At 39.3% G+C, this 26,031-nt stretch overlaps 3 protein-coding genes across 9 annotated transcripts in view; 2 read left to right on the forward strand and 1 right to left on the reverse strand.

The window, feature by feature from the left end:
• The window catches only part of conu (Rho GTPase-activating protein conundrum), a 203,797-nt gene that overhangs the window by 122,376 nt on the left and 55,390 nt on the right, over positions 1–26,031 (reverse strand). For all 7 annotated transcript variants that reach the window (XM_070212785.1, XM_070212783.1, XM_070212786.1 and 4 more), the window contains exons 2-3: positions 15,166–15,412; positions 15,037–15,104 (exon numbers count right to left, since the gene is read on the reverse strand). In XM_070212785.1, the coding sequence (XP_070068886.1) occupies positions 15,037–15,104; positions 15,166–15,280 (183 nt within the window). In that variant the 5' untranslated portion in view covers positions 15,281–15,412. The remainder of the gene's footprint in view (positions 1–15,036; positions 15,105–15,165; positions 15,413–26,031) is intronic.
• Positions 20,986–22,016, forward strand: LOC138912147 (uncharacterized). Its single transcript, XM_070212007.1, has 3 exons — positions 20,986–21,131; positions 21,234–21,432; positions 21,651–22,016. Exons 1-3 carry the CDS (start codon positions 20,986–20,988, stop codon positions 22,014–22,016), a joined length of 711 nt encoding a protein of 236 aa, XP_070068108.1.
• On the forward strand, positions 22,369–22,773 carry LOC138912148 (uncharacterized). Its single transcript, XM_070212008.1, has one exon. The coding sequence runs from the start codon at positions 22,369–22,371 to the stop codon at positions 22,771–22,773; it is 405 nt and encodes a 134-aa protein (XP_070068109.1).

The raw sequence follows: 26,031 nt of genomic DNA on the forward strand, positions 1-26,031 counted from the left end.
TTAATTCCTTGTATGGGAGATAAATTGTATGACTCTGTATTTCTGTATATCTTAGAACTTAAGTGATGCAATGCATTTATAACTAACAAACCCCCTTGCGATACCTTCGCTATGGTGGCCCCCTTGACTCTGATTTCATGTATATAAACCCCAGATATTCCTAAATAAAATCAGTACTGAAGCAATACTTGTGTATTCAACTTCTCCGAGTTAACCCAATTTAAGTGTTGGTTTAGCGGCCTACTGTCACTAGATTATGTTCTAGGGGCAACCTAAAATTATAAACAATAAAAAGCAATTCTACAAACAGGCACAATAATGTTCTTAACCCATTAAGCTGCCTTTGAAAAGTTAGAAAATTAGACAATTTATTGTGATGGTCAAATTTTAAACTTTTTTCCTGGGGCTTAAAGCAAAAATGTTATAATGCAAAGTTTTTCCCCAATTTTCGATATTAGTGCCTAAAGGAAATCGTTTTGTAAAATCTGCACTACGCTAATTGCCACGCAGAACCGCACGCGCTGGTCGGCCTGCTACGGCAGATAATTTCGTTGATCAATGGACGACGCGAGTGCAGTGCTGTTGTGCTACGATGCACGCAATGTTTCCGATTTAAGACACGGTTAATATCCCAAATAATGGGAAATCTCCCTTTTGACCGTGTCAGAGTTAGTCGACCCTTTAGAATAAGCGGAGTCCATCTATTCGGCCCAATCAAGGTATCGCAAGGGGTGAGTGGCAGCTCTAGAAATGTATATCGCAGTATACATATGTTTTTCCACGAAAGCGGTTCTCCTAGAGCAGATTTGTTGGGCGATGCGGCCCACTCAAACGACTGTACTGCGACAATGCAACCAGTTTTGACGGTTCCGCAAGGATCCTGAAGAAATGGCCTCTGATGTCCCGACGTATCGGAACACATTGAGAACATACTTTATCCATCACCAGGTTGAGTTCGTGTTCATTCCGTCCCGGACCCTCCATTTTGGAGGCCTATGGGAGGCGGCCGTCTAGTCCGCTAAGAATCTGTTTTTGAAGTCCGTTGGAAATGCCTTGGTCAATAAGGACGAAGTCCAAACGATTAGAGTTAAAGTTGAAGCGGTATTGAATTCGCGTCCGCTGTTAGCTGACAGCAACAACCCCAACGACGGAGAGGCAATAACTCAAGCTCGCTGCGCTACCCCCAAGATCGGATCCTTCCCATCCGGAGGATGACTTAACGCACCTTCAACGCTGGCACCTTAGCCATTTAACAACGGTTTTGGAAAAACTGGCCGTGACTATATTGCGGGAGTGCAGCAAAGAGTCAAGTGAACAAAGGAATCGGCCAACCTTCGACCAGGAACTATCGTCGTCATCAAAGAAGACAATCTACCACCACAGTAGTGGCTGTTAGTCAGAGTCACGTCACGTTGCTCTAGTAGACACCAAACAAGGCGTGTACAAACGCACAGTGGCGCCTTGGGCCAAAAAACGTGCAAAAACTCAATTTTTCGACTTTGTCCCAGAAAGTTGCGACCCATACCAATCGACAGGTATTGATCCACTACTAAAAATATTTTTCAATCAAAATATTTTTGTAAAATATATTCCCCTTCAAAGTTGACCAATTTTTCACTTAAAACAAGAAAGGAAGCTAGCTTCGGCAAGCCGAAGCTTATATACCCTTGCAGATCATTCTATTAATTTACAAATCGCAAAAATGTTAAATTTCTTATTATTTCACATTAATTTTTCGATCGTTTCTATCACAGCTATATGATATAGTACTTCGATCTTTTAAAAATTAAAATCGAAATTCGGAAATATTTCAAAATAGTCATATCCCAGAGTAGAAGGGAATGTAATAACAACCAACAAAGATATAATTTTTTTCCCATTAATTTCCATTTAATTTTTCGACCGTTCCTATGGCAGCTATATGATATAGTGTTCCGATTTAAAAAACAAAAAAACCGAAATTCAGAAATATATAAAAAAAAATATTCCCAAGAGTAGAAGGTAAAATTTCAAAAAACACCGGAGCTAGAATTTTTTTACGTTTTTTTTTTTTATCCTTCCTATGGGAGCTATAAGATATAGTTGTCCGATCCGGTTGGTTCCGACATATATACTACCTGCAATAGAAATACGACTTTTACGAAAGTTTCATCCCGATAGCTTTAAAACTGAGAGACTAGTTTGCGTAGAAACGGACGGACAGACGGACGGACAGACGGACGGACAGACGGACAGACGGACGGACAGACGGACATGGCTAGATCGACTCGTCTTGTGATGCTGATCAAGAATATATATACTTTATGGGGTCGGAAATGTCTCCTTCACTGCGTTGCAAACTTCTGACTGAAATCATAATACCCTCTGCAAGGGTATAAAAACACTCAGTTTTAGGTAATTTAACTAGGTATCGAATCGCTTTGCTTCTTTTTTCCACTGATACACTGGTAGGCATAATTATTTTGACAGAATTTAGAGGTTAATCTTCTCATATTTTGAACTTATAATAGAAACATTTTGGCACCTATAGAAAGAGCACTTCAATTCCGTTTAAATGGCACTTTTAGCGCCTGCACTTGAGTCCCTAAGATGTCAACAGCAGCCACAGCCAGCGCCAGCTCAAACCCCGCTACCTGCCGTTCCAGCATTCTATTTTTACTAACCCTAGCCTATTAATTCCTTGCATAGGAGATAAATTGTATGACTCTGTATTTCTGTATATCTTAGAACTTAAGTGATGCAATGCATTTATAACTAACAAACCCCCTTGCGATACCTTCGCTATGGTGGCCCCTTTGACTCTGATTTTATGTATATAAACCCCAGATATTCCTAAATAAAATCAGTACTCAAGCAATACTTGTGTATTCAACTTCTCCGAGTTAACCCAATTTAAGTGTTGGTTTAGCGGCCTACTGTCACTAGATTATGTTCTAGGGGCAACCTAAAATTATAAAACAATAAAAAGTAATTCTACAAAAATTTTGGTGACCCCGACCAGTGTATGAAATTCTAGTCAACTTGGCGACTAATTTCTACACATACGAACTAGACAGATTCTCGATCAACTTGGCGATCGAATCATCTAGATTTTTATGCTGTCTTAAATCTGTTTTTATCATTTGATTAACAGAAAAGATAATTAGGGAAATCTGGCTCGAATAAACCTCCGACCGTTTCCCGAACAACTTGAACATTGTTTCAAGGAGTAACTTATCAACTTGGCGATCTGTTACGAAATTATTGGAAGCCAACTTGGCGACTCCAATATTTAAACCAGAGACCGAAAATAACTGTTATTGTAAATATTTCATACAAATAAAATCACGCACTAAGAAGGGTAATACATTTTTTTTTAAATACAACACTCTTTTTATTAGCCATTGCAGTTTACAAATTCGTTATGATTTTATTTTTTTTATTTTAATAATAAAACTCAAACAATAACTGTTATTTGTTAATTTTTATGTATAACAGTTATTCCCTTGACATGTTTGAAAAAATGAATTAATTTAAAAAAACACGCTTTGTTTTGTTAAAAAAGGCAACCGCGCATATTTTATAACTATATTTTTTTAAAATTTATTTTACCCACAAAATCGTCATAAATCAAGTTTTGAGTTTTATTTATATAACTGTTATTTGTCAACTTTTATTATAAAACTCAAAAAATAACAGTTATTCTTTGAGTTTTATTTTACAAATCAGAAAATAACTGTTAAAGTGTGATTTTTAAAATAAAACTTTTAACAGTTACGGTCCCTGATTTACACAATTTATAAGTAGAAGTAGTCAACTTGGCGATTCTTCTTTGTTAATTAACAACAAAAATAAATCCGATTTACTGGAGTCAACTTGGCGATTCCCAGGATAATCGTCGATTTAAATCTCAAATTTAAAGTAGTCAACTGGCGACTCTTTATACATATCTTCAAAAATAAATCTGATTTACTGGAGTCAACTTGGCGATTCCCAGGATAATCATCGATTTAAAATCTAAATTTCAAGTAGTCCACAAGGCGACTCTTGAAGTACATCAAACATTTGAAAAATATCAAAAATATAGACAGATGGACGGACAGGCGGACATGGCTGGATCGACTCGGCCAGTGACCCTGATCAAGAGTATATATACTTTATAGGGTCGGAAACGCTTCCTTATAGTTGTTACATACTTTTGCACGAATGCAATATACTACACACACAAAAATTTGCTTGGTAAAATTGACCAACAAAGATAGTTACGTAACTATTAAAATATTTTCGTGTACTTTGTTTTTGCTTTGGGTTTGTGTCTTTGCTAATTGTGTGAATTTTGTTGTTGTGAAATGACTATTTACTTAGTAGAACTGACAATTTTGCTGGTTGGGGCCTTTTTGACAATTTTTACAGTTGATTTCACCAAGTTTTTTTTTTGTGTGTAGTGTTTAAAAAACTTGCTTTTGCTGCTGCTTCTGAAAAAGTCGCAGTCGAAGCAAAAGCAAAATCCGGGCACTGACGACTGTCAAAGCAAAAGAAAGTCGTTGCTATCTGATTTTTAGCTGCTGCTGTGCTGTTGCTTTCAGTCGGTAGCAGTCAAAGCAGCAGCTAGCTTTCTGGAAGTTGATATGGCTTCTGCTGCTGCTGTTGAAAATATCGGAAGTCGCAATGGAAGCAAAAGCAAAAGTCTAAGCAGCCTGCTTTTGCTTTCATTTGAAAAGCAACCACAATTTATTAAAGTCGTTGCATAGTATGCATACACACAAAAAATTTTGCTTGGTAAAATTGAACAACAAAGATAGTTACGTAACTATTAAAATAGTTACGTGTATTTTGTTTTTGCTTTGGGTTTGTGTCTTTGCTAATTGTGTGTATTTTGTTGTTGTGAAATTACTATTTACTTAGTAGAATTGACAATTTTGCTGGTTGGGGCCTGTTTGACAATTATTACAGTTGATTTTACCAAGTTTTTTTTTTGTGTGTATAATTAACTTTTGAGAACATGTTTTTAGCACCAAAAGAAACTAACTTTCCTCCTATCTATTCACTGATGTTGTTTTCTTGGCTAAGAAACAAAAGCTAATCAAATTAAAAAAAAATACTCAAAATACCACGAATTCTTTAAGCAAGGATGACCAAGAGCTCTTCAGTTGATGCTAAGCGTACATTAAGCAAATTGAATGGTTTTTTCTTTATACATATGTGAAGAATTTTTATTTTTTTCCGGTCCCCTGTAAACATAACCTAATTATTCTAGGCACAATTTGTTTTTGCTTTTGCTTTGACTTTTAATTTTTCAACAGCAGCAGCAGAAGCAATAACAACTTCCAGAAAGTTTTGCTAGCTGCTGCTTCGACTGTTGCTACTAGAGCCCTGCACAAGTAACCTGACCCTAAACCCATTTGAACCGCCCTTGAATGCAACATTTAATTTGTGTTTTCTTACGAAAATTATTATCACTGCCGCCCCCACTACATTGTGTTAAAAGTCGAAAAAATTAACAGTTGGGAAAGTTTATCCCAGCTGCTATACATAACCAATACATAAGCCCTCATATACAAGCAGCTGCAGCGGTGTAGTTTTCCGCTTTCGCTTGACCGCCGCTAGCAACGTTGTTATTGTTGTATGATTTTTGGTTTGGCGCGCTGACGATTAGCTGACCGTTAAGTGACGCGCTACCCTGCATTCGGTCAGGTATACTGATTTGCCGTCACTTGCATCCACTATTAATTTGATTCTACGTGACTTATTATTCAATTAAATATTTTCCTCGCTTTCGTTGTGAATAATTACTGAGAACATTTTTCGAACAAATTTAATATTTATACAACCCTAGTCAAAAGTATTTTCACAAATTTGAATGTTAACTGTACTCATATTTTGAACTTATAATATAAACATTTTGGCACCTATAGAAAGAGGACTACAATTCCGTTGAAATGGGACAATAATGTTCTTAACCCATTAAGCTCCGTTTAAAAAGTTAGAAAAATAGAAAATTATAAAATTTATTGCGAAGGTCAAATTTTAAACTTTTTTCCTGAGACTTAAAACAAAAATGTTTTAATGCAAAGTTTTTCCCCAATCAAAATTAATAATAACTGCAAAAAAAGTCAAAAAGCTCCACTGTGAAACGATCAGTACACTGCCTAGCACCTGTACCAATTGATTGAAGGCCTGCAACGCTTCAACTCGTTTTTTGTTATTTTTATGTTCGTTACGATGCTTGACTATAGCTATCGAAAGCTGCAACAGGAGCGTAGCCTAGCTGAGATCGCTAATAAATAATACCCCCAACGAGTTGGCAAGCAACAAACATGTTAAAAGTACTAGAAATACTAAGTTAAAAAAAATACGATGGGAAGAGTGGAAAAAAGAGAGTTGGTAATACACAGTTAACGAAACTCTTGGAATCAAGCACACATTTGGAAAAGAAGCCGGCTACACATTTTTTCGTTTCGATTTTCAATCAACACAGTGGGTTCGCGAAGTTGCAATTTTAACCCTGCTCTGTGAGCCAACAATCAAGTAAGTTTCATTAAATTCTAGTCTTTTTTTCCAGAAATTTTTAGATTTTTGATTTAGACTTGAACGCTAATGGATTGAAAATGTATTTAGTATACTATTTACATGCTCAACCCAGCATGACATTCTGTATTTAAACAATACAAGTTGAGTTTCAAAGTAAACAGGACTTTTTTAATTTAGCGCTCTCTAGTGACGCGTTAGAATCTGATATCGTTTATCGATTTCCAGTAAAAATTTCATGACATTTCATCTATAGGAAGTGAGGTTATTACGTTTTAAGTGTCAGTATGCTCCGTCATCGGTGCGAAAATGAGCTTTAAACAAAGAGCCAACATTAAATTTGGTTTTAAAATTGGTAAAACTTTTACCGAAACGTTTCACGAGTGGTTTCAACGTTTTCAAAGTGGTCGTGGGGACATTAATGACGAAAAACACTTGGGCCAACCAAAATCCGTGATCACCGAAAATTCCATTGAAACTGTGCGTGAATTCATAGAAATAGAATTGAACATCTCCAAAACATCGATTTATCGCATTTCGACCGAATATTTGGGATTACAAAAGGTGTGTGCACGGTTTGTTCCGCACAAAATGACTGGCTGACCGTGCGACTTCTACCTTTTCGGAAAAATGCATTTGCCCATTAAAGAAAAGCGTTTTGCAGACGTAGAGGCCATTTAAAAGGCTTGCACCGACATACTGGCAATCATACCGGGCAACGAGCTAAAAGACTCGGTTGACATGCTTTTGGACCGTGCAAAAGGCTGTATTAAAGCAGAAGGAGACTATTTTGAATAAAATAAATTGATTTTGCCGAATAAATTATTTGTTCTGTCTTTTTTTTATGTCCTGTTTACTTTAAAACTCACCTTGTATGATACTTTGTTTTGAACAATATACAAATGTAAGAAAACTAGTCTAAGCAAGAATTTGATTGTTTCTGCTTTGTCCAGCTGATAACTTATGCAAGGAATCCATAAGACTTTTGTTTGTGCCTATGCGAATCTAAACAGAGATGAGATGGATTGATAACTGATTTATTGTGAAGTTAGTACATGCTTATATACTAATTGGAGATGAGGAAGTTTAGTGGACAGAATAGCAAAGTCAGGTGTGCTCTAGAGTAGGTCAGTGAAATTAATTACGGTAACACATTGCATAATTGTTCGGCTGCCACTGCAGAATGTGCTGACCGTCCAAGCGGTCTTGACTTTGTGGAATATGCTTATCAGTACTTATTATTAGCCATTGGTGGAAAATGGGCGCCTGGTACTGTTACCGAATTGGAGACTGCTTGAGTTGTTAGTGCTGGTCATGTTTAGAAACATTGTGTATATACAACTTTTAAGATAAAACAAGAGAGAACGCTATAGTCGGGTGCCCCGACTATCAGATACCCGTTACTCAGCTAAAGGGAGAGCGAAGGAGATGGAGATAATTGGCTTAACTCGTGGGTTAAACTTTGATCCGCCGTAACTTTTTAACGAATGGTCCGATTTAAAAACTTTCTTCTACATTTCGATAGGTATTGATACACACAATCAAACTGCATTTTTACTTTTCCGAAATATTGAAATTTTTAAAATCGTATATTAGCGATTGTGGGCGTTAGAGGGGGCGTGGCACCCTTTTGAAACAAACTTGCGCTGCGTAGGAACACCTAGAATCTGCATGCAAAATGTCAATCTTCTAGCTTTTATAGTTTCCGAGATCTCAGCGTTCATACAGACAGACAGACGGACAGACAGACGGACAGACGGACATGGCTAGATCGACTCGGCTAGTGATCCTGATCAAGAATATATATAGTTTATAGGGTCGGAAACGCTTCCTTCTACCTGTTACATACTTTTGCACGAATCTAATATACCCTTTTACTCTACGAGTAACGGGTATAAAAATATATTTGTTTTTTGCAAGTTTTGGTATTTGCTTAGGACAAAAACTGTTGTTTTTCGAAGGAATGTTTTAAATTTAAAAGTAAGTAAGAAAAGAGAAATGTATAACAATATAGCTAATCTACATCTATATTTTCGAAATTGCGAAATTATTTTTCATTTCCACAGGCGAAGCTGATAAAATAAAAATAATGTTCAAACAAATTTTTTATAGCATTAAGCCTAGTACTCAGTACGACGAAAACAGCCAGGTAAGCATAGGAGCAAGCGAGAGGCAAATAGGTAGCTAAAGCCTTTAGCCGGCGACTTTTTTTTGAACGCGGTACTCAGATGAGCTAAGAAAATGGTAAGGAAATACCAAAAATACCAGATTTAGCGGATGAATTCCGATGAACGCCTTTTGCCACGGCCCAAAGAATAAAAAATTTGATCTTTGGCTATGTATGTGCAAAAGCGGTGTGACAATAACAAATTATAAATGATAGAAAACCCACAAAATCCAATTAAAAACTGCCTGTAGGAGTTGCGGCAATACATATCTCCATGCCAACATCATATTTAAGCTTGCGACTCAGGTCGGCTCAACATTTTGTAATATTTTAAAATTGGCGCCAGTTGATTTGTTTGCTGTTTTGTGAACCCAGCTAGTTTACAATAAAACCATGCTACATGCAAGGCGGGTAAACTCTGAAAACTTCGGTCACATGATAATATTTTTCGACCAGTGAAACTCTTAGCCACGGTTGGCAGATTTGGCTCTTTTTTTATTCAAATTTGCTCATTTTCATTTTTTTTGGCTCATAAAAATTTTTTTAAGTGGCAACCGTGCTCTTAGCCCAACTGAGTACTATGTTTTTTTTTTTGCCCCGAGTGGGGACAGAAGATTTATTTCAGTTAATCTACTTTTCATACCCGTTACTCGTAGAGTAAAAGGGTATACTGTATTCGTGCAAAAGTATGTAACAGCTAGAAGGAAGCGTTTCCGACCCCATAGAGTATATATATTCTTGATCAGGATCACTAGCCGAGTTGATCTAGCCATGTCCGTCTGTCCGTCTGTCTGTCCGTCTGTCTGTCTGTCTGTCTGTCCGTATGAACGCTGAGATCTCGGAAACTATAAAAGCTAGAAGATTGACATTTTGCATGAATATTCTAGGAGCTCCTACGCAGCGCAAGTTTGTTTCAAAAAGATGCCACGCGCCCTCTAACTCCCACAGTTTTGAAGCTATTATGAAAATTGTTACTGATATGTATTCGCTTCGTCAATACCTATCGATTGGCCAAGTAAAAAATTGCCAAGCCCACAAACCCAATAAACGCTTAAACCTGGCCAGCGCCTACATTTCCGCCTTTCATGACCAGTAGTACCAATATATGGCGGTAGATGGCGCAATACAATATACACTAGCGCCATCTAGGAATGGCATGGGAAAAAATCATCCTTTTTTTCTGTGGTCACTCTAATTCACATTATAATAATGCAAATTTTAAATTATTTTAAATGGGGCGCGCATTTTGTTTTTTTTTCAGTGCATTCACCTGCGCTAGGGGGAGACGGAAGATGTGCTAGGCAGAATTGAAAGTTCTAGAAAGCCTCTTCTAGAAATACATAGATGCCGGGGTAAAAATCGAGCGGCGAAAAAGATATAAGAAGGCATATTTCTATTAAGTTGTTTAGCTGAGTAACGGGTATCTAATAGTCGAGGCACTTGACTATAGCGTTCTCTCTTGTTCTTGTATCAAACAGAACACCTCCTAACAAGGTAAAAATCTAGCGACGATCGCACGTTAAACATATAAAGGTAGGTAGGTAGAAGTGGCGGGGACCTCTCTGAGGACCTCCAAGTAGAGCTGAGCTCCGTTTTGATTTACACCCTCGTAAATTGTTTTCTCCGCGTTCTCTTCAGTTCCAGCCTGCGTCATTTAGAAACCCTAGGATTGCAGTTATCCTCTGCTTTCCGATTTCTCCCAATGATTCCAGCTGATACGCCCCGAAGTATCTCGCCCTGATATGGTTTAGTGCTGGGCAATGACACATCATGTGCTCAGGTGTCTCCTGTGTGTCTGTTTCTTTACAGCTTCTGCAATTAGCGTTGTACGGAAGCCCCATTTTCATGGCTTGCGTGCCAATCGCCCAATGGTCTGTGATGAGTGCCGTGATCCTTTTTATATCCCTTTTGCTTTTGGTAATTAGCTCTCGAGTTCTCATGCTATTAATGGCTGGCCAGCAGAGCCCTGTGTGGTAGCCTTTCCAGCATTTACTTGCCTTCAGTCCAGAATAGTGTTCAACGCGGCAGCCGGGCATGATCTTAATGCCCCTGTAGCTCCTGCGCAAGCTGATCTCTGTATTCTTGTCAGCTTGGTATGCTTTTGTCAGGGCTGGCCACCAGACTAGTGCCCCGTATGTGAGGATTGGCCTTACCACTGCTGTGTAAAGCCATAATATTATCTTAGGGTGTATACCCCAGTTTTTGCCAAACATTTTCCTACACGAGTAGAATGCTATGCTGGCCTTGATGTTCAGTTTCCACGAGAGCTTCGGGTCTAGTATCTTTCCTAGATACTTAGCCTTACCCGATAGCTCGAGTTCGACTCCATCTATTTTTGGTTTGCTGTAGAGCTTGAAAATTATCGATAAATGATAGTATCGATATTTTCGATACTTTATCATTATCGTATCGATAATATCGATGTTTTCAAGGAAAGCAAAGACAAATTAAAAATAATTTTATAATTCTGTTAATACCACGTATTATTATTATATACATGCATAATACACTTGCATTTTTTTTAAATGCATTTTTTAAAAATCGCGGTTTATTTATTTAATTTTAATTTCCGGTTTTCATTATTAAAATGCGATTTCAGACTAAAGGATCCTCCTCTTAAGAACTCGTGATTTATTTATTTTTGATCATTGAGTTGAGTTGCGTCACATGTCTAGAAAGACACCAATTCTTAGTCTAAGACATTCACGGCTTCTTAAGAATTTTTTTAAAATATATTATGAGGAAATACTTATGTAAAATAATAGAACAAACCTTTGTTCCATACCATTTTTTGGTACTAAAGAAGAACAAATTCCTCCTCTTCTGAAGAATTCCCGGTTGCTTTTTTTTTTTGATCCTTTGCCAAAATTGCTCAAACGGTCTTCGTTTTGTTTGTTGTTGGTATTAAAAGAACGAGAGTTCCTCCTTTCCCCAAGAAATCGCGGTTCTTTCATTTTTGATTTTATGCCACAACCTATGGTTATTTTCCCCTACTTTAATTGATACTATACCATAAAGAAGTAAAAATTCCTCCTCTTCTGAAGAATTCGCGGTTGTTTTTTTTGGATCCTTGAGTCCAAATCGCTCAAACGATCTTCGAAAAGCGACCAATTCTTATCAAAGGCTATGAATTCGCGGTTTCTTGAGATTTTTTAATAGCGGACAGAAGGTCGGTAGCTGCAACCAAGACTTTGTTTTTGGTACTAAAAAAACCAAAGTTCCTCCTCTTCCCAAGAACTCGCGGTTCTTTTATTTTCCATTTTTTGCCATAACCTATGCCCTTTTCGCCTACTTTTAAGTATTTCATAATATCTATGGTGCCAAAGAAGAATAAAATACCAAGAACTCGCGGTTCTTGCATGGTAATTTGTCCCTACTTTAAGTGATTTTGTATTAAAAGTTATTTTGGTCCTCAGAATTAAAGAGTGAAATCTGTTCGTTTCTCTCTAATAAAACGTCAGAAAACATCGATATTATAGATAAATATCGATGTTTGAAAAATATCAGAAGTATCGATAATATCGATACTGATATCGATAATTTTCAAGCTCTAGTTTGCTGTATGTTGGGATCTTTGTTCTTCGCGTGAAGAGCATCAGTTCGGTTTTACTCGGGTTTATACCTAGTCCGCAGGTATTTGCCCATTCATTGAGTCGGGTAAGGTCCCCCGTCATTATGTTACTAATGACATCTGGGAATGGTCCTGATACTAGCAACACTACGTCGTCTGCGTAGGCTACTACTTTTACTCCTCCACTATTGAGTTCTCTCAATATGTCGTTCATGTTGATGAGCCAGAGCAGTGGCGATAGAACCCCGCCCTGAGTTGTTCCTCTCTTCACAAAGCGTGTGAGGTAAGTGCCACTCAGTTCGGCTGTTATCGTCCTGCTTGTCAGCATAACTCCGATCCTAGCTTTGATGTCTCTTTCAATGCCGATCGAGTTGAGGGAGCTCAGTATGGATTCGGCGTTTACATTATTGAACGCACCTTCTATATCTAGGAAGGTGGCCATTGTATATTGGTTAAAATTAACACTACTTCGTGTAGTGCCGTTTCTGACGATCTGCCCTTTCGGTACGCATGCTGAGCGTCTGATAGATGCTGCTTCTCGGTGTTTTCCCGGATATGAATATCGATCATTCGTTCCAGCGTTTTCATTAGTAAGGAGGTAAGGCTGATCGGCCTGAAATCCTTTGCTAGGATATGACCTCTTCTTCCTGGTTTTGGTATAAATACAACTTTGGCTTCCTTCCATAGAAGCGGTATGTGTGTTAGTCTGATGCAAGCCGTGTAAATGGCTACTGATGCTGACCTGTGTTGCTTGAAGCATTGCCGGGAAAATGCCGTCTGGCCCCGGACTCTTATATTTATCGAAAGAGTTTATCGCCCAGTTGATTCTTTCAATGGTTATGATATCCCTTGTGTGTGTTGGTTGATGAGCCCTCTTACCTTCAGTAGGTGCTGGCTTTTCTCGAAGGTTGCCTGGAAAGTGTGTATCTACTAGTGTCTTTAGGGATTCTTCCACTGTTGTAGTCGCTGATCCGTCTTGTTTGTGTAATATAGTTGGGCTGTTATACCCTTTAGAAAGGACCTTGCTTAGTCTAGCCGAGTCTTTTATACCTTCTAGCTATTCGCAGTAAGTCCTCCAAGAGTCTTTCTTGGCTGCGTATATCGTTTTTTATATGCTTTTTGTGCTTCTTTGTATGGCTCCCATTCCTTGGTAGCATAGCTAGAGTTATAGGCATTTCTTGCCCTCTTTTTCAGAGTGCAAAGCTCTTTGGTCCACCATAAAGGGTGTTGTTTCTTAGAGTATGAAACCTTGCATGTTTCCTTATATGCATTGTTTATAACATATAAAAGTTTTCATATAAAAGCCTAGTACTCAGTTTGGCTAAGAGTTTCACTAGTCGAAAATTATTATTCTTTTGTAGTGTGACACAGTATTCGCACACAGTAATTCGCCAAAGATCAATTTTTTTCTTTTTGTTTTTTTTTTTGGTATTCCTTACCTTCTAGCTCATCTGAGTACCGCGGGGAAAAAGATCCCCGGCTAAAGGCTTTAGCTACCTATGTATTTGCCTCTCGCTTACTCCTATGCTTGGCTACCAGTTTTGAATAAATTCAATTTATTCACTTGTATCATTTGGCACGCTTAAAATCGTACAGCTTCACAGTTCTATGTGCCGAATGGGAAAATGTAGAAAGTGTAAACTGTAAAGTATGTAAATAGTATGAATAATTTAAATATAGGTACATTTTGATTTATTGGACTCCCCAACTTTAGTTTTCTTCATTTTATTTTTCTGCTTTCACCGTAATTTCTCTTAAACCCATCACCTTACCAAAATTTTAAATAAAAGTCACTGTTCTCTCAAAAATGTTCTCGCGGAAATAAAGTACAGTGGTCAGTTGCCTAGTCAAAAATTGTGATTACACTAGTCTACACAATAATATTCTTGGTGTGCTCCCCAGCAATTGATGGCAGATTCTGTTAGTGCTGGACTCCTAGATCACGAAAATACCACTAATTTTTTTTTCGATGGCACAGTTTTTTTTTAAAGATTTTTTAAAGTTTAAAAAGTTAAATTGCGGACTTTTTTTGAATTTCTTCTTATATCTCGGCAGATATCCACCCGATCGACTGTAAGTCGGCTGTATATATCGTAAAAACTCGAAATAAATAAATGGCAAATTCTGTTAGTGTTGGACCTCTAGATCACGAAAATACCACTAATTTTTTTTTTGATGGCACAGTTTTTTTTAAAGATTTTTTTAAGTTTGAAATGTTAAATTTCGGACTTTTATGAATTTCTTCTTATATCTCGGCAGATATCCACCCGATTGGGCCAGTTTCCGTTTTATTTTAAAGTAAATAGAACAGAGCTTAACTTTGCCAAACAGATCGATATGATTGGACAAAAGTAACACATTTTTTATCTTTGTCGTGCTGCTGCGCTGCCACTACTTATCCAATCATATCGATCTGTATGGCAAAGTTAGGCTCTGATCTATTGAATTTAAAATAAAACGGAAACTGGCCCAATCGGGTGGATGTCTGCCGAGATATAAGAAAAAAGTCAGAAATTTAACATTTCAAACTTTAAAAAATCTTTAAAAAAAACTGTGCCATCGAAAAAGAAAATAGTGGTATTTATGTGATCTAGAGGTCCAACACTAACAGAATGCGCCATCAATTGCTGGGAAGCATTTCGGCTGTACACTAGTGTAATATGAGCAACTGCGCAATAATCAAGTGAGCAATATGACTGAATTGACTCTTTAAAAACAATACTTTATTCATCAAAATGAGCAGGATCTACGATTTTTGCAGGCCCCCCTCATTGTTATTAACTGGCCTTACCTGTTCAAAGGGCTTGGTCAATTCTGGATAACCAATGGAAACCAACCATTCTGCTTCCATTTCCCCATCTAAAATACATTTGAAAATAATATTTAATGTTTTTTTATACATTTTAAAATAAGTGCAAACCTTTATAATTTATTTCGGGCTCGGTGCTTGGTGAATTGGCTTGCAGTATGTATTCCCTGAGAAATTCGGAGTAGTCTTCATCGGATGAATTATGCTGTACTGTATTGTTGTTCATTTTAGCTTCTCTTATAAAGCAAATTGCACACTTTATGGCACACTATATTTTTGTTTTTATTTTATTTATTTTTGTTCACACATATAAGACCAATTGTACAGTTTTAATTTGTATTCCAAATTTCTATCTGGTCTGCAAAAAATCAAGTAATAAATAGAAAAGATTTAAAATAGATTAAAACCCAAAATATGAATCGGCGTAAAGTTATTTTATACAATGTCAGTAACAGGAATTTATTTATATACCCGTTACTCATCAAGTAAATGGGTCACAGGAATAAGGATGCGTGTCCGACCCTATAAAGTTACATACACAAAAAAAACTATATTAAACAACTATTTAATAATAAAAACTGCCCCAACCCATAAAAAATACAAAATGCCCCAAAAAAATAGTAGATTACCTGCAAAATAGTATTATTATTTATTGTTTTGGCTTCCTAACGCTACAAGTTGCATAACTTATAAATTACTGCGCTAGTCACAACGGATAATCAATTTTATATTCGAACAATATTGGTTCTTAAATCTAATGACATACATTTTACATTAATTATTAATTTTTTTTTTTTGGTATAAGCCGAAGTAGGCACATTTTTATTTAACACGAAACAAGAAAATAGTTCTTGTTTTCATGTTTGTCGTCATATAATTAAAGAAAAATAATCCCGAAATCTGGTTGGTAGTTGAGCCACAGTGGGGCATGTTACTTCATCTGGGTTAATATATATTATAAAAGTAGCCCGTGTCTATCACGGCCGAGAATCCATAAGTCCGCCGGGTGTCGTCTGCGGAGACGACGTCGGCCCAGTGGTGTGGCAAGACGTCTAGCCAGGCGGTTAGAATGCACCAGAAGCCGATCCCTGTATCGGTTCGAGAACTGAGTTATCATCTCAGTCACTGTTGGTACTCCTGTGTCTCGAAATAAAACGCTATTTTCAACGTAATGATGCCACTTCACCCCAAGCATCCTTCGTAATGCTTTTGTGATGCAAGTCTGAACCCTTCTTAGCGACGTGTCGCAAGCGGTGCCCCAGATTAATTATTGAAAGTACAGAATGACAAATATAGTTATGTCGAATTAAAAAAAACAAAGGAAGAGGTTTTGGGGATAAGTCGCAATGTTAAGATAGGATAATACAGCTTATAGCAAACTGGAGCTGCTATTTTTTAGGTGTGAAAGAAGTTTTGTCTTAAATAGAAATGCGCTCCTAGTTTCTTTTAGGCAATTGGGAAGTTCATTCGACGTTCTAATCGCATTAAGAAAAAATTGTCAATTTGAGAGCAGAAACCTGTGTCGGATGCATATAATATTCTTTGTTCTTGTAGATCTGGAGAATTGTAGTTTTTCAAATAAGTATGATGGCTCTCTGGTGTATATAACTTTGTGTAAGAAGATTATTGTTTGGCTTTTAATATAATCTGCCAAGCTAAGGTTAAATATTTTGTAAGCAAATTGAGTTACATGGTTGGATCTATGCAAATTAAATATTAAACGCGCAATACTGTTGTATGCTATTTTCAGTTTATGTTGGCTTGCTAAATCACAATTTGCACAGATCTCTAGACCATAGAAGAGTGTGGGTATTAGACAAGACTTCGCAATAAGTAGACGCACAGTAACAGGTAAGGAACATTTAACAAGTGACAAGGATCTTATTAGCCCATATGTTTTGCCTATCGCTTTATTTACGTGGTCATACCAGTTCAATGTTCTATTGAATGTGATACCCAGATTATTGGCGGTTTCCACGTACTCAATTGGTGTGTTATTTATCATCAGGGGGCTTAGTGTATTATTGCATAACTTCTTTTTAAAAATGATCAAGCACTTTGATTTTGATGGATTGATGGAGAGACCGTTGTTATTTGCCCATTCATTTACTTTACCAAGCTCCATTCTACAAATATCTAAACACTCACTAATTCTATTTAAGGGACGACTAACATACATCTGGACATCATCAGCATATAAATGGACACTACATGTCGACAACACAGACGGAAGATCATTTATATAGAGGGTGAATAATAGTGGTCCGAGAACCGAACCCTGGGGTACACCACGCTTCAGATACGCAAACGAAGAACAGATATTTGACGATACAACATATTGGCGACGGTTTTTAAGATACGAACACATAAGTTAGACGGCAGTATTAGAAAAGAAATAAAAGTTTTTGAGTTTTGAGCACAGGATTTCATGATTCGCTGTGTCGAAAGCTTTGCTATAGTCCAGCAAAAGTAAGAAGGTGATCCGTCTGTTGACGAATATCTTCTGTTATTTTTAAGATGGCTGATGTGCAGCTACGATTTTTTCTAAATCCAGATTGATGATCATTAAGGAGGCTGTTGACAGATATAAAATTATTTATTTGTGATGCGACAATATTTTCAAACGCCTTCGAGAGGTATGGAAGTATAGATATAGGGCGGTATTCTTTGCTTGCTTTGGGTATTGGGATAATTTTGGCGGTTTTCCAGCAATCCGGGAACGTAGACGTGGTAAGGGCCGTATTTTACTCGAAAAAAAATTTTTGTTTTTTAAATTCTTTTTTTTAACTAGTTTTATTTGTATTTTAGTTGGTTATATTAATTTATATGGAAGTTATTTAAAGACACTTACATTTCACAGATACTTAAACTTACAAATAACGTTTTTGCCTCCGCTGGGAATCGAACCGGAGCCGCAGATTATGAGTCGGATACTCTAACCACCTTAAGTCCTAATCCGTTCTGGTATTTATTTATTTATTTGGCTTATAGTTAACTATAGACAGCTAATTTAACAACTTAACAATTTAAGAGTAAATTTGGGAGGATACAGGATCCCATTTAAGGTTTCGCAAAGCAAATATTAAAAATTTTTTTGTACCGATTCTATTAAATTCTGTTGGTATACATATTGTAGATTCCATACCTCAGAACAGTACTCCATAATTGGGCGAACTTTTGCCCAACGCTTAATAAAGGCTAAGTCGCCGGTAGCTTTACTGACTATAACTGAGACATGGCTATTGAAACAAAGTTTTTGATCGAACAACACACCAAGATCATTAATTTTCTCCACACGCTCCAATAAGGAGTTTCCGAGAGTGTACGAGGTCGTGTGGACAGTAGTGCGAGAGAACGACATTGTTTTACATTTTGAATAATTCAGTGATAGCAAAATTTTGATCCGGTATTTCTAAACCAGAAAAAAAAACATTGGCCGTCTCTCTTTCGCTTCAAATGACTCTCTCTCTCTGCGCACCACACTCTTGCTCTGTTTCTGTTGACGTTCGTGAGTGCTGCGATTTGCCGAAACATACAAAAACAAAAAAAAATCATATAAAAAAAATCATTTCATAAAAACAATCATATAAAATCAACCGTGGGTCAAAAAAAAAACAAGAGAGAACGCTACAATCGGGTGCCCCGACTATCAGATACCCGTTACTCAGCTAACGGAAGTGCGAAGGAGATGGATATAAAAACTTTGATCCGCCGTAACTTTTTAACGAATGGTCCGATTTAAAAAATTTTTTCTACATTTCGATAGGTATTGATAAACACCATAAAACTGCATTTTTACTTTTCCGAAATATTGAAATTTTAAAATCGTATATTAGCGATTGTGGGCGTTAGAGGGAGCGTGGCACCCTTTTGAAACCAACTTGCGCTGCGTAGGAACTCCTAGAATCTGCATGCAAAATGTCAATCTTCTAGCTTTTATAGTTTCCGAGATCTCAGCGTTCATACAGACAGACAGACAGACAGACGGACAGACGGACAGACGGACAGACGGACATGCCTAGATCGACTCGGCTAGTGATCCTGATCAAGAATATATATAGTTTATAGAGTCGGAAACGCTTCCTTCTACCTTTTACATACTTTTGCACAAATCTAGTATACCCTTTTACTCTACGAGTAACGGGTATAAAAATACCTAACTGATTGTATGGCATAGCTCTATACTTTAAACCAAAAACGAATCCGATCGCATAATCGGTGCGGAAAAATGAATTAAGTGCCCCAACCGGAAGTCGGTTGGGGCTCATCTTCAGGGCTTTCAAAGATTTCCACAAACAAAGTTTAACAGACGGACATGGCTAGATGGACTCGGCTATTGATGTTGATCAAGAATATATTTTATGTGGTCGGAAACGTCTCCTTCACTGCGTTGCAAACATCTGACTGAAATTATAATACCCTCTGCAAGGGTATAAATATCAACTTGTTCGGTTAAAAATTGTAGGAATGGTTTATGCTTTAATCAAGCAATTTCCCATTTTTCGAGAGTCCTAGGAGTCCTTAGGAGCCAAACTTTAAAAAGTCCTTTCTTAGTGCACACCTCCTCTAACACACGATTCACACCCAATTTTTTGCCAGAATTTAAGGTTTTATGGGCTGGCGAAAATCCTCCAGCTGAACAATGGTCACTGCATTACCCCGAGCAGAGTAATGCATTGTCGCTTGTCCTGCCCGGGGCAATGCAGTGTCTAGCTAAGGCAACTGGTTCAACCCCCTTGAATCAGTAGCCATGGTTGGAGGTGCCTGGCGGTAGGCATAAAACGCAAGTGGGTGGTTCCCCGGAAAACCAAACCAGTATGGACGGAGATAAGGAGCAAATCAAGGCTGGGATGTCAGCTCAAACGTCGGTGGGAAGTACGACTGCTACCATCGGCGGGCACGGGGAGGAGCAATCCTCTCTGCGTGTTGCCAGCGGTCGAACCCCTGGGATGACGGGAGCAGGTCATTCCAGCGGCAATGTTACTGCCATAACATCTCAGGCAAAGTTAAGCCGCACGGGTGCCGTTGTTGTAGTAGGCTCGGACTCGGGTACCGTGCTACACGAAGCCAAAACAAGCCATACCCGCTTGCCGGTACCAGATTCCAACTCCCCGCGTAGGGAAGGGCCGAAGCGTACAAGCGAGGGGATAAAGGCCAAGGCGAAGTACAAGGCAGCCCTCAAGATCAAGAGCCGGCTCCAGGACAAAGCGGACCTTTCCCAGGAGGGGAAGAAAAAGCTAGCCTGGGCAGAGCAAAGGAGAAAGGAAGACTGCACTTCGCAAGCAAACCCGCGATGGCGTCGACAGGCGGATTTGCCAACAAGGTGGAGGAAATGCTTGCCAACAAAAGGCAACGCTCACACGAGAGTGCCGCCAAGGACATTCCGGTGAGCAAGCGGAAACGCGGGCCCAAAGAGACAGGCCCTCCGCCACCCAAAGCAGCACAGAAGCCCAACAAGAGGGCTGCCACCTGATCGTGGCACTCATTGACAGGAACGACGAAAATGGGAAGATGACGGAGGCGCACTGGAAGATCGTCCATGCGCGACTGATCGAGTCTCTCTTTGCACGGATGGATGAATCACCCACAGCCCCCATGCCCACATTCGATGGTGCAGGGTGGTTGAACGGCGTGAAAATCCTGAAGTGCAACGACGATCCGACCAGGAAGTGGCGGGCGCAAACGGTCTGCCAACTAGAGGCGCTGTGGGAGAGCCCCAAGCTAGAGCTAGCGTCTACCTACGCCTCAAGAAGAGACACCCCGACGACAAAGGCGCACACATCCTGCAGGCAGGCGAGGTGGAGAAGGACCTAGGTCTGGAAGCCATCGTGGATGCCGCCCAGGAACTTGCTCTGGACGACTCGGAAGACGAAGAGGACGTTGACCTGACTGTAATAGCCAACTCGTCGAGCGGAGATGAGCCAGCCACCCATGACGTTGAGAGTGCTGCAGCTCAATCTTCATAAAAGCAGACTCGCATCGGCGGAGCTCCTGATTGCCCTAGAGCAAGGGCCCGTCGACATAGCCTTGGTTCAAGAGTCATGGATTGCCTCGGGCAATACCGTGGCGGGACTAAGGTCCTTAAATTACAATACATTCTACTCATCAACGATAAGCAGAAACAGAAGCGCCGTACTTGTGCGTAAGGGTATCCATGCTAACCTTATGCCTCATTACAGCTCTGACGTCTTGACTGCGGTGATGCTAGAAAGCGAGGAGCAGCGCCTCTTAGTAGCCTCCTGCTACATGGCACACGACAGATCGGCGCCACCAGACGAGCTGAGCAGCTTGGTGGAGCTAGGCTCAAGGATGACCAACTCCTCATTGGTGCAGATGCCAATGCACACCACAGCGTGTGGGGAAGCTCAGACATCAACGGTGAGTCACTCTTAGACTTTATTCTATCTACTAATCTATATATAGCAAACGTGGGGGAGGAGCACACTTTCGTAGGTCCCACCTCGTCAAACGTGCTAGATATAACACTTGTAAAGGGAAAGAGTACTTTGGTCTCCGAATGGAGGGTCCTAAAAACACCATCTTTCTCGGACCATAGATATATTCAGTTCAGATATGATTTTAAAACCACTCCAAAGGTAGCTGTCTATAGAAACCTTCGGAACACGAACTGGGAAAAGTTTACAAGGACAGTGACCTCGAAACTCGTGACCAGCCCAGGCATAGTAAAATTCGAGAGACACATAGAAAGGTCCCTAGAGACCCTGTCCAAGGAAATACTGGATGCGTATCACGCATCATGCCCGACTTCAAGAACAAGGAAGAAGACCAGGCCACCATGGTGGAATCGGGAACTTATACTCCAAAGACTTAACCTCCGAGAATTCTTCAAAATCGCCAAAAAGGTAGACGATGAGATCATTGACGAGGAATACAAAATCCTACTGAGGGATTACAAGAAGGAATCACGCAGGGCGCTGAGAAGCTCATGGAGAAACTTCTGATCCAGCATCCCAGAAACAGCTTGACTCCGGAAGCTGCTTTCAAAGCAACCTACCATACAGAGTCAGCTAAAACGCGACGACGGACAGTGGACTGAGGCAGTGAAGAGGTCCTAACAGCACTTATGCAATCGCACTTCCCAGGATGCACGGATGTCTTAGACGCCAGCACGCACCAAGACATAGCAACTGGCGAAGAACGCTCCGCAAACGATCTAATAACAACTAGGAAAATCAACTGGGCCATAGACTCCTTTGCGGGCTACAAGGCACCAGGACTAGATGGAATATTTCCAGCCATGTTACAGGCGACCAAAGAAAGAATCAGCCCATGGCTATATAAAATGTACTCTGCATGTCTAAGCACGGGCTATATCCCAATCCAATGGAGGACCTCTCGGATTGTCTTCCTCCCAAAAGCGGGAAAGTGCAGTCATGCGAGCCCCAAGGATATAAGCCGATAAGCCTCACCTCTTTCATTCTCAAGACACTGGAAAAGCTGCTGGATCTACAAATCAGGAATGATGTAGGGCGGCTCATGTCATTCAACCAGCACGCCTACACCAAGGTGAAATCTGTGGAAACGGCACTACACTCGCTAGTAACAACCGTTGAAAGAGCCCTACACATTAAGGAAAAAGCGCTTGGAGCATTCGTAGATATATCCGGAGCATTCAACAATGTCAATGGAGCATTCGACAATGTCGGTGGTGCGTCCGACTCTGCTGTATGGAGCCTTAGTGTGGTGGCAAGCCACTGAAAAGACGACGAACACCGAGCTTATGGAGAGAATTCAGCGGCAGGCATTGGTCTGCATAACGGGGGCGCTGAAGTCAACCCCAACTAAAGCTCTAGAAACGATCCTCGAAATCGACCCCATAGACATCCACGCACAACTGACTTTAGGAAAGGCAGCACAACGTCTAGTTGCTTCTAGTTGCACTTCGGGCACAGTTCAATCGGCCGAAGCATGATCAACAAAACGGACCATATGACCCCCAGAACGTGCCCGGAGATTAAAACAACCTCGTTCATGGGCCCAGATGACTGGAAAACGGGTCGGGACCAGACTCAACACCTCAATATATACACGAACGGCTCCAAGATGGAAGGAGGAGTGGGAGCGGGCTTATACTGTACGGACACTGAAGTAAGGCTGTCCTTAAAGCTACCCAATGACTGCAGCGGAAGTCTTCGCCTTAAGGAAAGCTGCTGAAGTGGCTCAAAATATAAATCAACCACACGATGTGGTCAACTTGTTCGTGGACAGCCAAGCGGCGATAAGATCCATGCAGCCGTCAACAGTCAGTTCCAAAAGCGTAATGGCGAGCAGGGAGGCATTTGACAACCTTAGCACGACAAAGTCAGTGCGGATCTATTGGGTTCCCAGACACCAGGGCATCGATGGCAACGAGACAGCTGACGTTCTTGCAAAGGAGGGCGTAGAGGTGGCGAACGACAGAACGGAGAACGTGCCTGTTTCTCTCCGAACGCTCCAAAGCGCCCTGGAGAAACAGGCGGACACGCGAGCAAAAAGCAGGTGGAGGAATACCAAGACCTACCGAATCTCAAGAACTATGTGCAAAGAGCGCAACGACAAACTCAGCCAGTATGTACTGCGTCTACCACGGAAAGACTGCAAACTGTTAGTGGGAATCCTTACAGACCACTCGGAATACTCAACAGCCGCGCCTGCAGGAAATGTGATGAATCGGGGGCTATCGAAACCCTGAAACATCTTATCTGCAACTGCCCGGCTCTCTCAAGAGCGAGAAGAAGATACCTCGGTGCCCCAGTACTGGCATCACTAAGAGACGCCTCCAGCAGGGAACCAGGAGAACTACTTGCCTTCGCCAAAAACACCTCGATCCTTATGGACATAAAAACCTCCTAACTTATCTCAAGGTTCATGCGCATCAACCGGACAACTAAGGGCCATATTGGCCTACGCGTGGGCCCGTGAGGGCCGTCCGGGTTAACCTAACCTAACCTAACCTAAGGTTTTATGGTTTGGGCTGGGGGTAATACTCGATAGCTGCCATAGGGGAGGATAGAAAAAAAATATTGTGAAAAGAATACGAAATTTAAAATTGTTGCGACTTGTAAGTTAATGGGAATTATCTGCAGGGGTATATAAGCTTCGGCTGGCCGAAGCTAGCTTCCTTTCTTGTTATTGTTAAAGTACCATTTTTTATAGGTTAACTATCTTCAGTGCTCAATTTTACCAACCAAATTTTTTTGCATGTCCGTCTGTCCGTTTTAATGCGAACTAGTCTCTACGGAATTTTACAAAGTTTTAAATTTGTGCTTAAAGGTAGAACCACGGAGCACACATCGTGTTAATAAAAGAAGGTGTTTTCTTTGTATAAACTTTTTAAAACGTTGTTTTTAGTTTACAAGAGGTATCCATAAATACAAAAAGTTGTACCAGCCTTAAGACTTTATTTCATTTATATATTAGTAAAACGACTTAACAAGATGTTCTGAACTATTCCACATAGATCAAACCCGACAAGTAGGATGGGTGTTAGTGTGTTGGTCCACCAAGCTGTAAGCACGAGTTCTATTCCCACAGCGGTTCATACAATGAAAATTATTTTTTTCTTAACTGGATATGTGCTCCGTGGTTCGATCTACACATTTAAATCTTTGTAAAATTCCGCGTAGAACGGCTGCAATCTAACTTTGAGTGATATTTCTAAGCAAAATAATATCGCTCACAAAAAAATCGTTATTTCTTAGCGAAATTTTTTTTTGACTTACAAAATAATTATTAAATGGAAATTTTTAATTCTTACTCAAAAAAAATCATTATTTTCGATTCCTTGTTAAAAATAGAATGTAATATATGCGTGCACAAATAACATTCCTATTTAAAAAAAAGTAGTACAACGTTGATAACACAAGAACACAAAACTAAACTTTGTGAAATTTTCACGAACCATTTGAATGGTCCATTTCTAGTTTTCCATGATAATTGCTAGCTTTCTTTCTTTTTTATTTATTTATTGTACACTGTAGCCGACTTAGGGTACAGAAAAATTAATTTATAAATTTTAGAAATATAGCCGTTCAATCGAAAATTGGCCTTTGAAAATAGAAAACTAGATAAAAAAATTTAAGGAAGAATTTTTATTAAAAAGAGAAAAATGAAAATCTCATATGTTTTTTGACGTCTCACGGTGGCGCCTTGGGCCAAAAAACGTGCAATAAATCAAAATCTCGATTTTGTCCTAGAAGGTTGTAACCAATCGACACATAATTAATCCCTCTTTTTAAATATGTAACCCCATAACCATCAGATTTTTTTTCAAAACATACGCCCCTTCAAAGTTTACCAATTTTTCACTTTTTAAAAAAACGCAATTTTTACCAATATAGGCCACTTCTAGGTGAAATATCTTAAAATCTAAGTATCATACTGTCTTGATGTTTGGTTTCCCTAATTGGTGTGTGTTTTGAGTACAAATTAGGTAAAAATAAATAACAGTTCGATATTTGCTAAAGGTCCACTTTTTACTATTTTTCAACTTTGGATGGAGTTAAAAAGTCATGGTCCCAGAAATTGTGTATTGTGCAACCCTTGTAAAACCCAGATTTCTATTCATGGGAACCCTTTTCAATGATACTGTTGATTGAGTATACGGATTTTCCTTTAAAAATGTCTATTGTTTTGATTGGAAATTAGTTATGTAATACATTGAAAAATTAAGTTTACCTGCGAGCCTAGGCCAAATTATGCAGCGATATGTCTTCTAGTTTAGCAGGTGCACACAGGTAGACATATACTGTCAGGAAAATTTAGAATTGAACATGTGCAAAATACCTAAATTGCGTAATAATACTTAAAAAACCCTTTATCCTATTGGTATCAGGTAATACAATACAAAATAACTGCGTAATACTACTTAAAAACCACTTTACCCTATTGGTATCATGTAATACATTACACTTTATATTGCAATGCAGGCATAATCCCTGGATTAGTCTATGACTGAAAGTTGGCGAGATACGTATA

The sequence above is a fragment of the Drosophila takahashii genome, chromosome 2R (genome assembly GCF_030179915.1).
Source record: "Drosophila takahashii strain IR98-3 E-12201 chromosome 2R, DtakHiC1v2, whole genome shotgun sequence".
Lineage (NCBI taxonomy): Eukaryota > Metazoa > Arthropoda > Insecta > Diptera > Drosophilidae > Drosophila > Drosophila takahashii.